This window comes from Pan troglodytes, chromosome 5 (assembly GCF_028858775.2).
Source record: "Pan troglodytes isolate AG18354 chromosome 5, NHGRI_mPanTro3-v2.0_pri, whole genome shotgun sequence".
Lineage (NCBI taxonomy): Eukaryota > Metazoa > Chordata > Mammalia > Primates > Hominidae > Pan > Pan troglodytes.
Window position 1 is genome coordinate 136,936,034 of NC_072403.2, and position 14,421 is coordinate 136,950,454.

Below are 14,421 nucleotides of genomic sequence, written 5' to 3' on the forward strand. Positions count from 1 at the left end.
TTTGGACTGTGTTCAAGGGTGCAGTGCCTCATGAAGACTGTATGTTACTGGCATTTCCATGCAGGGAAGAGATCCCCAAGTAGGCAGTGAAATATCAGGGAGTAAGATTAAAGACAAGAAGTCAAAATATGTTTTCCCATATGGAGAATTTCTTTCCATTGCCACCATCTGGCTTTAGGATTTGATGTTATAAGGGAGCAAACAGTGCTTCCTTGAAAGTATTTGAAGCCATTCATCAAGACTCATTTTCTCCTCTCTATAACATGCTGTACCTCTCCACATCTCATCTTCAAGAAAAGCATCTTCAGTTTTTAAAACATTTTTATAACTACAGGATTTCCCAATTATTTACCATTTTGGTTAGTTTCTTTAGGACATACCCGAATCTGACAGCCATGATTTTTACATGTTTCCTATGCAGAGTTTCTGGACCATGGTATATTTTGGGGGACATGCCAGGATTATAGGAACTTACTGGCTCCATTTATTGTACACTTAGCAAGGATCAGGGTTGAGCTAGCTGAAGTGACATCTCTGTTCAGGCTACATTAGAACACTTGCTGTTTCCCCAATATATCATGTGCTCTTGGGCCTCTGTGTGGTGGCTCAGGATGAACCCTCTATTCAAAGTGTTACCTCATTACTTGTCCCTGTAACATTCTACTCATTGTTGAAGGCCACATTCTCTCTGAACGCTTATGTTCCAGCTTCACTGAAGCCTCTTTCCATGGCACTCACTTGTCCCAGCTTCTATTCTGGCAGTTACTATATGCCTTTATAGCTCTTTTGGTTTATATCTGTCAGACCCCAGTAAGTTCCTTAAGGACAAGTATTTTCATTTTTTTCTGCCTACAATCAACATAGGCAGTTCCTGCTACTTGAAGGTGCCCAATAAATATTTGTTGGATGGGAAAATGAATTGATACATGTGCTTCATTATTGAGAATCTGAACCTGAGGTTCTAGTAAAGCAAATCCTTTTTGGAAAACTGAATCAGCTCTTATATTTGCGGTGCTACTTTACACATGAATGTTGTCTAATATTTTGAATTTGATAAGTAATGATTTTGTGATTTATTTAAAATAATGATGTGTATAGGGGTATCTAGAATTTAGGCAGGAAAATAATGATCTGGGGTTTTCTTTAGTTTTAGACACTGTTTTTATTTTGTGGGTTGTTTCCTTACTCGACTTGATGAATTATCAGGAGAAAATGCCATTTTCTTAGGGCAGGTGAGTCGGCGTACTTTCATCTCAGTATAGCACAGATTTCTGGTAAAACTAAGGGTATTCAAAAGTCAAAAATCTAATGTAAGGTTTTTTTATCTTTTGTGAGTTCTGGAGAAAGCTAATTAAGATTCTTAACTCTGATAACTTTATTCTTGAAGCACTTGAAGCCCTGCTTGCCTCTTTTAGAAGAGTTTGTGCGTTGATCATAGTGCTTAGTAAAAGTTCATTAGGACAATGTATTTAGTAAACATCATCTGATAATATAGGAATTAGTAATACTACCTCAGCCACTAGTCATAAATTAGATATGTTGGTTTTTCTTTGAATTCATTTAATGTTAACTGATACGTGATACCTAAACTGTGTGCAAAATCATTCATTTTACATGAGACAAAGCCTTTGACAAACACAGTTCACTGAGGAGTGAACTTGTGGGCTGTTGGAGAGATTAGACATCTACATCCCTAATGGAAGTTCCATAAGAAAGGTACTGAATCTGGTTGCAAGAAATAGGGAAGACATCTTGAAGAAAGGAGCATTTGATCAAGATAGGATTTTAATAGGTTTAATCCACTGGACTCTTCCAGTTACCAGAAGCAGAAATGTACTGTTTCTTGGGCTACCTCAATTAGTGAGGTTTAGTCTAAGGCTCCATGGGGAGCAGGAAGGGCAGGAAAATACTCTCTGCAGCTGCCCAGGCAGGCCTCATAGAGAATCAGACACAAGCTCTGGTAGTGTGAGAGCCCTTCTGTCATCTCACCAGAAGTCAATGTCTGTGTCCTTCTCCAGTGGTCTGCATTGTAGTCATTTAGCTCTTCTCTGTCTTTGCCTCCATGAAGGCATCCTTTGTATCTCCATGACACTCCTCAAGAGAGAAAAATCTATCTTGGCTAATTTCCATTCAACAATGAGCACCCCTGCTACACAAAGCTCATGCCACCGCTTAGGCAGCTTGCCAACTAGTGGATACATGTTTTTGGCTTAGGGACTCATTCCTGGTCCAATAAATTGTGGCCTGGGCGATGCAGTCACATGGTATAGAGCAGTGCCTCTCAAACTTTAGGATGCATACAAATCACCTTCGGACCTTGTGAAAATGTGCACTTTTGGCTCTGAGGTCTAAGGATTCATGAATTCTGTGTTTCCAACAAGTTCTCAGGTGATGCTGATGTTTCTGGCCCTGCAACCACACTTTGAGCCACAAGGACAGGGCATGATGATTTCTGTGTGACTGTAATTACTAAGAAGGCAGGCACTCCATGTGGTGGGTCTGTGGTTGTGAGATAGCGTTTCATGTGGAAGAATAACTGTAAATAAAAGAGTGGAGGAAGATGCAGTGTTGATGTCTGTATGTGTTTGTGTAAGGCCAATTTTGAATATGATTAAGTTCAAAATGAATGAGGCATCTTCAGAACAAAAAATCTAGGACAATTTCAGATGTAGTCTTTTAATACCAAAGTTGTTGGACGTGGCTATTAGTCCTTTTATGGTTTTAATCCAAAGCAAATAAAGAGTGATTCTGATGTTTTCAGTGAGAGATAGTAAGCAATCCAGTATGAATTTAACTTATTCGTATTCACTTGAGAGTCTGCCCCATAACTCTGGTCACAGTTTCCCACTAAGTCTGTGCTGTTGGTGAGGACTTGCAATAGCATCTGCAGTAGGACTTGGTTGTTTATTATGAGCCAGAGTCCCTGGTTTGGACACAAAGCGTCAGATTCTTTATTATTCTGATGCCTTAGGAGAATCATGCATTGCTATAATTGTCTTCATTAGAGATTCACAAATGTGATAGTTCAGCACTTAATCACAAAGATCTTTGAGTCATTAAATGTCTGACATTTATAGAGTGAATCCCAGTTTCGAAGCATCTTTACATTCATTCTAATATTTCATAAATATAATCTAAGACTGATTAAAAACTAGAGAGATCTTTTCAAAAAGTTCATTTAATGATGCTAGAATCTAGTGATTCAGAATTATGAATAATGTCCAATAGAAGATAACCGAATTAACTTTTCAGGTGTTCTGACTTAATGTTAGATGCGTAAGGAAAAGCAATTTTTTTCCTTCTTTCCTCATTTCATTCATTATATTGGAAAGGAAGGCTCCATGTGATATTTACATCTAGTCTTCATTGCTCAATGGCAAATGGAAGTAAACATTTTATATTGTTTTCTTAGCTGAATCTCATCTACTTCAACTTGTTTTCTTTTAAAAATGATTTATTTTAATTGTAATGATCAAAAAGGAAAACAGTTATTTTAAGTAACTAAAGAGTAACATCCTTTTTTCTTTTTTCATTTTTTTACTTAAACCAAGTAGTTTCTCAATTTATATAAGTAGATCTTGAAAAGAATTTTCAAAGTTCACCTTATCTTGGTAATCATGTGGAATTCTGACTTATTGAATAGTTTAATGATATGACCATCTTTGACTACTACATTTTAAGTTGTCAATTGTCAAAGAACAAATGCCGTTTAGTATAAGACTATAGCGAAAAGTATGCTAAACTTGGAGCCAGACAAACTTACGTTTAAATTCCTTCTTAACACATATGTGCTGTGTTACCTTCAGCAAGTTATTTAATCTATCTGAGTCTCATTTCCATCATCTGTAAACTGATGATGTTCATATCTACCTTCCAGCATTATTTTGAGGATGAAAATAAATAATGCATGTAATATATTCAGCATAGACATTATCATTGAACAGAATTTTAATAAATAAATAAACGTGAAAATCTTTTAAGCCTTATGACAGAATACCATTTTTATATAAAGTTAATAACAAAAGTACTTTTACTTCATATTTGCACAAGAGGAGCATTATCCATTCTTGACATAAGTGAAAATTACAGTGCTTTGAGTTATTAACAGAAGAGCTGTGATTGTAATTGCCACTCAGCTAATTAATCTATATAGTAGAACCTCCATTGTCAAAAAAGTTGTTTTCCAAAAAGGAAATTCTAACTAACCTTTAAAATGTAGTCAGTAAATTCACACATGCTGCAGTGACGTGACATAGAGGAGCAAAGAGAGTGGTCAGTTATAAATATCATTCATAATGAGACATTTTATTAATCCATTGTAATCACATAGGGCTCTGTAAGTCAGGTGATACCCATATGCTTTTAGAGAGTTAGGAGTGGAAATAATGTGTATGAGTGGAATATTCCACTATCATTCAAAATAAAGGAAGTCAGATAAAATATCCTCCATGTCAAGTGGAAGACAGATATTCATATTAAACTTACACGTGCACTGTCATATACCCCTCCACATAGTGAAATATGAAGGCCCATTTCTGACGGTTTTCTAAGTACAGGCCACAGGGCCACTATATTGATATATTTCTAATAATAGAATGCTTTGCATTGTTTTTATAATTAGCCTGCCTTACGTTGGTAGCAAACCAGGAGTATCCATTATTTTAGATGCTGCTTCATAGCAAATGCTGTTCTAGCAGTTTGTTTGTTACTGTGTTTTTATTGTTGTTGTTGTTGTTGTTTTGAGATGGTCTCTCTCTGTCGCCCATGCTGGAGTGCAGTGGCACAATCTCGGCTCAACTGCAACCTCCGCCTCCTGGGTTCAAGTGATTGTCATGTCTCGTGTCATCCTCCTGAGTAGCTGGGATTACAAGCATGCACCAACATGCCCACCTAATTTTTGTATTTTTAGTAGAGATGGGGTTTCACCATGTTGGCCAGGCTGGTCTTTAACTCCTGACCTCAAGTGATCTAGCCGCCTCAGCCTCCCAAAGTGCCAGGATTACAGGCATAAGCCACCACACCCAGACTGCTACTGTGTTTTTTATTTGATGAAGCATCTGTGGGGCTTTTTAAAAATAAAATGAAATAAGCCATTCTTAAGAAGACAATGGAAATGGCTGGGTAATTCGTTCAAAGGAAAGGTGAATTAAAGGGCAGCCTGAGTGTGTGGATTTGGGGCCTTGTGAGCCTTCAGGTTCAATCTGGGAGACTGCACTTAAATCTGGGAGATTTTCTTAAAGCTAAATTGGTTTCCAGAACCAAATGTTTAACTCCAGTACAGCCTACAAATAGCCAAGTCTTCCTTGCCAAAGCAATTCTTTCCTGTAGTAACAGAGTATTCATATCTTCCTGTAGTTTGAGTCTTATAGAGGGGGAGGTATTTTAAATTATAAACTTTTAGCTAATTTCCCCAAGCATCACCTTCTTATCCTTTTAGACACTTTCAGTATATCCACTAGTAATTAATATGATTTTTTTCTTACACAGATCCAGTGCCCTACCTGCCAATTCGTCTGGTGTTTTAAGTGCCACTCTCCTTGGCATGAAGGTGTTAACTGCAAGGAGTACAAAAAAGGAGACAAATTGTTGCGTCACTGGGCCAGCGAAATTGAGCATGGGCAGAGGAATGCCCAGAAGTGTCCAAAGTGCAAGGTGAGATAACTTTTAGAAGGAAAAGAAAAAACATGTACATCTGGATATGACTGAACAATATTTACATTATTGAAGGGAATTATAACTGTCTTAATGCAGGTATGTGGAAAAAGAGTATTGCTCTTTTATTTTGGAAAATTGATTATATAATTAAACTGAAAATTTTTATAGATAAACAATGTATATTCTTATTTTTGCATTACTCTTCAAAATTTAAGGAGGCCACATATAAATATTGACTTAAGACATCGAGCTCCTTATATTACATTTAAAAATGAGGATGTACTTTATAGGAAAAATATAGCATAAAAGTGATATAAAAGTATAAGTTCTAGTCTGCCACGTGTACTATAATTACTTCTCAATTATATAGGCTTTGAATCCTTGCAATCTTTTGCTTTTCTTTCCTTGCTGACATTGCTGATCACTTAAAAATTACATTAAATTGAACTGATTGTTTTGCTTTTTTGCAAATCTGGTAAAGTAAAAGCTCATAGCTAAAATCAGGACTTAGGGATTTTATGAATCCCACTTTTCATCTTTCTTTTGATAATCATGCAAGTAATCAAGACCTAGCAGGCAATTTGAGCTCAGACCTAGATGTGTTGAAAGTTAGCCAAGCAAACAGCCAGGGAAGACTCTCCTACGGGAGGTCAGCCAGTAAATTCAACCAGAAAACTTTGGATTTGATGTCTATAGTATAGAGATCTGTTGAAGTTTGAAAGTTTTAAAAAATCTTACTGTAGAAAATCATGTGTGAGTACCCTTTGCCTTATGTGGTTCCTACCCTTTGCCAAATTTATTTTTGGAAATAATCTCTAAATTGGCCTAATTATCTTTTAAGCACAATTCTGCAATTACTTCTTGGAGACTTAGCACCAGATAAATGAAACTTGAATTGCCAGAAAATGTTTAAAATTTAAAAATTATGAATACAATTGGAACTAAAAGTATATTCTAAGCCTATAAATGAGCCTAATAATAATAAATGTACAGATTTACTATACCAAATTCACATACTGGTTTATAAATATAGTAAGGAAAAGTATTGTATGAAATAACGTGTTGCATTTTTAGCAATTGGAAGAAATTTTTGAAATAGTTTAGATGACCTGGCTTTCTAATAGAAGTGATGTCTAAAGATATTTGGCCTAAAGTTTTCTTTGTTTTCCTTGTAGAAGGCAAATTCATCCACAGTCACCCATTTTGTTTTAGAGCTATTTCAGATCACTGCATCGGTTGCTCAGTATACTTATTTTTCATTCCATTAAAGAACAACTAGAAAATGAGGCCTTTCCCCCCTTTCTCTTGCCTTTTTAGTTTATTCAAAGCTACTGCTCAGTTTCAAACAAAACAAAGACCAGTAGGAACTTAGAGTGCTGTTAAGTTATTCTACTTAACAGTTATTCATAAGTGCATTTTATATCCTTTGGAAAGCTGTAAAAACAATTCCAAGTTAGCCTGGTTCTACAACTGGATTTGGAATGAGCACCACTGCAGCATTATACGTTGGGGAAATTCCGAATAAACTGATGTAACACAAAATACATACATTTGTTACTGTAATCTCTTAACCCAACCTTAAATGGACTATAATGTAAAGGAAGAAAAAGAAGCCGACCATGGGGAATTTACTGAATGTTCTAACAACTTTCCACAGTTGTAACAAATGTAGATAAACTGTTAAGAGAAAGCATAAATGCTGGTTCCCCTTTGAAGTAATAGCTAAAAGGTCAGGGCTTTAAAAGGGATTACCTTTTAAATGGCTGAAAGGAAAAGAACCATGGAATCAGTGGACATTATTACATTGTAGCAGAGAGCCTACTTTCTGGTGGGATTTGGGTTCTGTGAAGTTTCTGTCTGTTTAAGTCATATTTTATGATGTGTTTGGAGTATAAATGGTTTCATTTTTCTTTCTCTTTTAAGCATGACTTTAAAACTTTACCTTTTTTGTTGGACCCTAAAATTATGTTTTGCCCCATGGAACATTTCTATTATTACAACAGAAACCCATGAGGAGATATTACTGAGTGAATTAATATTTGTTTTATACTGTAAGGCTTTCTTTTCATAAATATATCTTTTACCATTTATAAATATAAAATAGGAAGATGGTAGGAATTTGAGTAAAAGAAATGAAGAATTTCTCACATAATGCCTCCAGGTAAACAATTATCACATATTTTCATATAAATGCTTTCAATCATGATAACTAAATGTATTTAAAATTTTGTTAGGAAAGTATGTGTATACACACACACACACACACACACATATATATTTGTACCCTACTATAGGTATATGTTTTAATTAGTTCATAATTTTAGTAAATATTGTTATTTATTTATTTATTTTGAGACAGAGTCTTGCTCTGTTCCCCAGCCTGGAGTATAATGGCACGATCTCGGCTCACTGCAAACTTCGCCTCCCAGGCTCAAGCAATTCTCATGCCTCAGCCTCCCAAGTAGCTGGGATTACAGGCATGAGCCACCATGCCTGAGTAATTTTTGTTTCTTCAGTAGAGACGGGGTTTCACCATGTTGGCCAGGTTGGTCTCAAACTCCTGACCTCAAGTGGTCCACCCGCCTCAGCCTCCCAAAGTGCTGAAATTACAGGTATGAGCCACCACGCCAAACCATATTTTGATTTCCAAATGATTTGTTTATCAAGGTGATATAACATCAGATAGAAATTTGGAAAAGAGAGGGAAAATATTCACCCAGAATTCTGCCGCTCCAGTGTACTTACTCCTAACATCTTATTGTGTGCCCTTGGTCTTTCACCCTATTTAAATGGCTTTTTAAAAAGTTTTAGTTGTGATGTTCAAATAATTTAATATCATTACTATTTTTACCTAACATTGCAAACATTTCTCATATTACTGAGTAGTTTTCAAAACATTTATTTCATTAACCATGAACTGTGTAACACTTGCTTAAATATTCCTCCACTATTGGATACCAAGTCTTGCTTGGTTTGTTCTGGGATTTAAAAAATTGTGTATTATAAATAATGTGTTGATGATATTCATCTAGAATTTTTTTTCCATATTTTATACCTTTGAAAGCATATATTTATAAAGGTAGAATGACTGGGTTAAAGAATACCTAAGTTTTTAGTATTTAGCACATATTGGCAATTTGCTTTCTAAAAGGAATGAATCAATTTATAATTCCACCTAGAAAGCTTGAGGACCTGTTTCAGTATGAGCATTTGTTGGCATTTTAAAGTATTTTTTAAATATTAATTTAATAATTTTAAAATATTTTTTCTTGTATTTTATATTTTCCTGTTTGCTTGTAAACTGAATATAAATTCATGTATTTTTGAGTTTGTAATGCCCCCTTTGAAAATTTTCTGTTCATACCCTTTGCGCATTTATGTGGGACAGATTGGGGCATATTTTTATTATCAAATTATATGAGCTCTTTATTTAGATATTTAAACTCCACTTCTGGCATTATTGTCTCCACATTTTCCCTGTTTTCTATTTCTTCCTTTTTATTTGAGTGGTAGGTTTTCGTTTTTTTTTAAATTAATTGATTTGCATATGTATTGTTTAGTTTTTTTATTTTTGTTTTACTAAATATGTTATTCTCTTTCTTTGTGGTCAAATACACAAGCACATATGTTGTATGAACACATATTTTTATATATTTACATATCTTTGTATATCTTTTGTAAATATGTTGCTTCTTAGTTTAAAAAGTCATTCAGAAGTTTGATTAAAAGTTCAATTTTCTTTCATTTGATTTTTTAATATTTTAACTCTTTAATCCAACCATAATTTATTTTAGTGCTTATTATGCATTGGGTACCTGAAGTAATATTTTTTCCAAATTGAAACCATCTAACCCAATTGTGTTTATGGGATGACTTTCCCCTCATCAATTGATTTGTAATTTCTCTCTAAATTGTATCTTAAATTATAATACATAATAGTCTCTTTTCTTGCTGCTGATTTTTAAAGAAAATTCTGTACTTACACTGGTGAGTTTTAAACGATTATGCCTTTGTTAAATTTGCTAATCTAAGGAAGGTTTGATAATCTATTAATTCATTATTTTAACTAGTATTCTAAATGAAACAAAATTTTATCTTATTTATGTATTAAGCATTACTTCTCAGTGAGTTTTTACCTTTTTCTCAAATGGATAGACCAATTTAATACATGATATAGTATTATGAAGAGATTTGACTTGTGCTTAGAAATCAAAATTTTTATTTATAATTGTATTTTGGCAGGTAATCAGGATGAGCATTAAAATTTTTTTCCTCATGATCAAGATACTTACAAGTATGATTTTTATAGTACGATAAAAATATGCAAACATATCTAGAATTAATTTATAGAATATTTTTATGAAAACATAACCCACCACATTAAGGTCAACTTTACTTAGCCATTTTTATTTGAATCTTATTGTTCCTTTTGTTTGTTTGTTTGTTTGTTTTTGTTTTTTTTGAGATGGAGTCTCACTCTTTTCACCCAGGATGGAGTGCAGTGGTGCTATCTCGGCTCACTGCAACCTTCGTCTCCCGGGCTCAAGAGATTCTCCTGCATCAGTCTCCCAAGTAGCTGGGATTACAGGTGCCCACCACCATGCCCGGCTAATTTTTGTATTTTTAGTAGAGACGAGGTTTCACCACGTTGACCAGCTTATCTCGAACTCCTGATCTCAGGTGATCCGCCCACCTCAGCCTCCCAAAGTGTTGGATTACAGGCGTGAGCCACTGCCTCATTGCTTCTTAATGCAAAGTATTTTTCAGTCACTTATGAAACATCATTTTTTATCTTAACAATGAGTTTTCTACTTAATGTAAATTCTTAACCTATGGAAAATATGTGCTAATTTTGAAATGTCTTCTTTAGTTATCTTCGTTATCACAAAAATAAATCTAGTTTGTAGACTTAGTGATTACAAAACCAAGTCTAGTTCGTAATAGTTTTAATATTAAATTTAAAGCAAGTAGGCAATCTAAATTTTGTTGGAGGTATCAGAATATTTGTTCAATGTCATGCAAAAATTCATTTTAGACTGTTTTATACCACAGATTAGATACTAAAGTCTGAGTTAAGAAGAAAAGTTTCTAAGTCAAAAATTAAAAGTGAGATGCATGCTAAAAATAACAAACACAGGATTATACGTTATAAAAGCAAATAAACAGTTAATGAGCACTGTCACACATACACTAAATTGTAATTTATTTTATTCTAAGGTCAACATATTCATTATTTCTAGATGACAGGAAGTTACTTTTATGTTTTTAAAAGAAATATCAAATGTGCATAGTCATTTCTGGATTCTGATACGCCATCTCTATACAAAGTACCTTTGTCCGGTGCTCTTTGTTTGTGGTGTTATCACAGTAATAATAACACTAACATGTACTGACATTTATTGCATGTCAGTCTCCTCTGTAGTTACTATAAATATATTGTCTCATCCAAACTTCAGATGTGATACTAAGATTCTGATTTTCAGTGTACCACTCAGATCATCACTATTAAGTGATTTGATAAAACTTTAAGGTTTTGCACAATAATTATAACATAACAGGATTGGTAGTATCTAAGTTTCATTTGTTGTCTCAATTCTCAAAAGAAAGTTGTAAACAAGAGGTAATTACCACCATTTCAAGATGCAGAACCAGTTTCAGAGAGTTTAAGTAATGACCAAAAAAGCAAGCAGAAAAAAAGTGAATTATATTTATTCATAATTTATTATAAATTTGGAATTAGAGGGATTTACTTGTCATGATATTTCCCTTTAGGTATTTTATTCTCTTCAATCCTATAATAGAATGCTTTGGGCAAGAATGTATTGATTCAAAGAAAATGAATAATCTTCCCCTGTTCACATAAGGTCAACACAAAAGCTATTTTTTTGGTCTTTTATATCTGTGGCTATGTAACTTGCAGTTGCTGAAATAAGAATCCCAAGTATTAATGTTGCATCTTATAGGTATCCTGCAATTCCTTAGTACTTCATATATCACTACAAAAGCACATTCAGAGGCTGACTACTTTCAAATAATGCACATTCAGAGGCTGACTACTTTCAAATAATGCCCATTCAGGATAAAATAGCTTTTCCCTAACTACTGATAAACCATTTTTAACTCTCCAGATTGCTTAAAATCACTAAATCTGGAGCAGGGGTTATCATTGGCACTGTTTTTATGGTATGCCAAGCTCTAGACCTTAGTTGTTAGAAGCATGATTGTTTGACGGCACATACTTTGGAGGATATTAACTACATTGTATCCAATGCCCTGTTTTTATGACAGGTAATGTTAGTACTTGCTTACGGTCCTGAGATTAAATATAATGTGACTACCTATATTTTATTTTAAAAATCAATATGTTGTCTTAGTTATAAAATAGAAATAAGTGAAAATATTGTAATGAAATAATGCATATTTTAACATGTAAATACTCAGATAACATCACATTTTATGGTTCCTAAAATGAAGAAGTAAAAGAGGAAATGAAATAATGAAGCAGTCAAATTTGTGCATGCATTTAGATTTAAGAAACCTTGAAGTGAAATTTGAATGTTATCAATACCTATCCTTTATATTTAATATTTTTAAATGAGGACAAAATAAGTACGTGTGTATATATTATTTTTATATGTATATCACATGTCATCTATACTTGTATGTATATACACATACATATTTATGTGTGTGTATGTACGTGTGTATATATATATATATAGTTAGGGTACTAGAAAATGTAGTGTATCTTAAAACCATGCAAACATATTTTGGACTTACATATAAAGTAGAATTAGGTTCTGAATATAACCAATCTCATCAATTTACACAGTAGTTATATAACTGAAAAATTCATTGTATATTAAAACTATGCAATCACGCCGGTAATCCCAGCACTTTGGGAGGCCGAGGTGGGCGGATCACGAGGTCAGGAGATCGAGATCATCCTGGCTAACACGGTGAAACTCCGTCTCTACTAAAAATAAAAAATAAAAAATAAATTAGCTGGACGTAGTGGCAGTCGCCTGTAGTCCCAGCTACTTGGGAGGCTGAGGCAGGAGAATGGCTTGACCCCAGGAGGCAGAGGTTGCAGTGAGCCGAGATCACGCCACTGCACTCCAGCCTTGGCAGCAGAGTGAGACTCTGTCTCACAAAAAAAAAAAAAAAAAAGTCATGCAAATGTTATTTTGTGTTTATACGTAAAATAGAGTTTGGTTCTAACTTAAGATATTTCAAACAGAGTTTTACCAATATGAATGTCTGATGCATTTAAAAATTACATGAGAAAAGCTCAATTCTGTATTGTGCAGGATATTCTAAGCATCGCAGGACATACATAAATGCCAGCCCCACCATCTTTGTGACAACTAGACACTCCAGCAACAATTAAATTCTGAAGCGTCTCCTGGGGCATGAGAGCACCTGTTGAGAGCTGTGTTATAGATGATGAGGGCTTCTGCAAAGGATGAAATCCAGTGATCTATGTAGACAAGAAATTGAGTAAAAAGCTGCCCATTTTCCATGTGGGTGCTGATGGAGACATTTTTGCTAAAGGATCTAAAGCTTTCTTAATGTAATTCATTAGTTTCCATTTTCATTTCTTTTCAGGTTTTAAGAGTTGCTTTCTCTTTCTACAGCAAACTACACATATAATTAAAAACAGGGCACACATTTTGCTGTTGGCTCAGTCGGTAGGCAAATCGTAAAGTTTTGGGGAACTGTGAGAAAAGCTATATATCCAAATAGCTACTCAACATCTTCAACCAGATCTAATAGACTTCTCCAACACAGTATGTTCTCTTCTCCCCAAAATGGTTCTTCTCATAGCTTCTCTGTCTCAGTAAATGGCCACTCCAGTCTTCCAGCTGCTCAGGCCAAGAACTTTAGGTTATCCCAGACTCTGCTTCTTTCATTTCCCATGTCTGGTGAGTCATTAAGTTTTGTAGATTGTGCCACTAAAATGTATTTAGAATCTGACCATATCTCAGTACCCCCACTATCACTAACCTGGGGCAAGGCATCATCGTCTTTCTCTCTGCATGATTTTCATGTACCTCCTAACTGGTATCTCATTCTTCACAACGTTCTTAACCCAGCAGCTAGAATGATGCTGTTAAACATAACGCAGATTACATCACTCTGCTCAAAGTTGTCTGTGGTTCCTATCTGACACAGAGCAAAAGTTAGTCCTATGATGACCATAGAACCCGTCGCCCTCTGGACATGTCCCCACTCTGTGACTTCTCTAGTCATATCTTTCCTTCCTTCACCCTGCTACAGTCAAATTTCACTGCTGGCTGTGCTTCGAAACTGCAGGTATTCTCCCTTCTCAGGGTCTCAGACTTGCCTTGTCCCTCTGTCTGGAATGTTCTTACCACAGATGTGTGCACTGCCAGCTCTCTCACTTCTTACATGTTTTTGAGGAAAATTCAGCTTCTCAGTAAAACTTCCCTTGGTCACCTTATCTAAAATTTCAAACCACCGTCCCCTACCTCAGTAGGTACTATCCCCTCCCATATGCCTTATTTTTTCTCCATGGTATTATATTACTTATCACTACTTAAAATAATGTACATATTTTGCAGCCGTGAGAGCAGAGATTTGATCTATTTTATTCTCTGAGTTACCTCTAGTATTTAGAGCTGCTGCCAGGCTTCGGATAGCACTAAATAATAGATAATGGCTGAATAAGTAAATGAATATACTTTTTCATTCTACCTTATATGGACTTTTAATGAGAATTTGTTGTGTGCCCTGTAGGATGTG

General features: G+C 34.8%; 1 protein-coding gene across 2 annotated transcripts in view; it reads left to right on the plus strand.

The window, feature by feature from the left end:
- The window catches only part of RNF217 (ring finger protein 217), a 129,568-nt gene that overhangs the window by 96,192 nt on the left and 18,955 nt on the right, over positions 1 to 14,421 (plus strand). For both annotated transcript variants that reach the window (XM_054686920.2, XM_518723.8), the window contains one exon: positions 5,488 to 5,652. In XM_054686920.2, the coding sequence (XP_054542895.1) occupies positions 5,488 to 5,652 (165 nt within the window). The remainder of the gene's footprint in view (positions 1 to 5,487; positions 5,653 to 14,421) is intronic.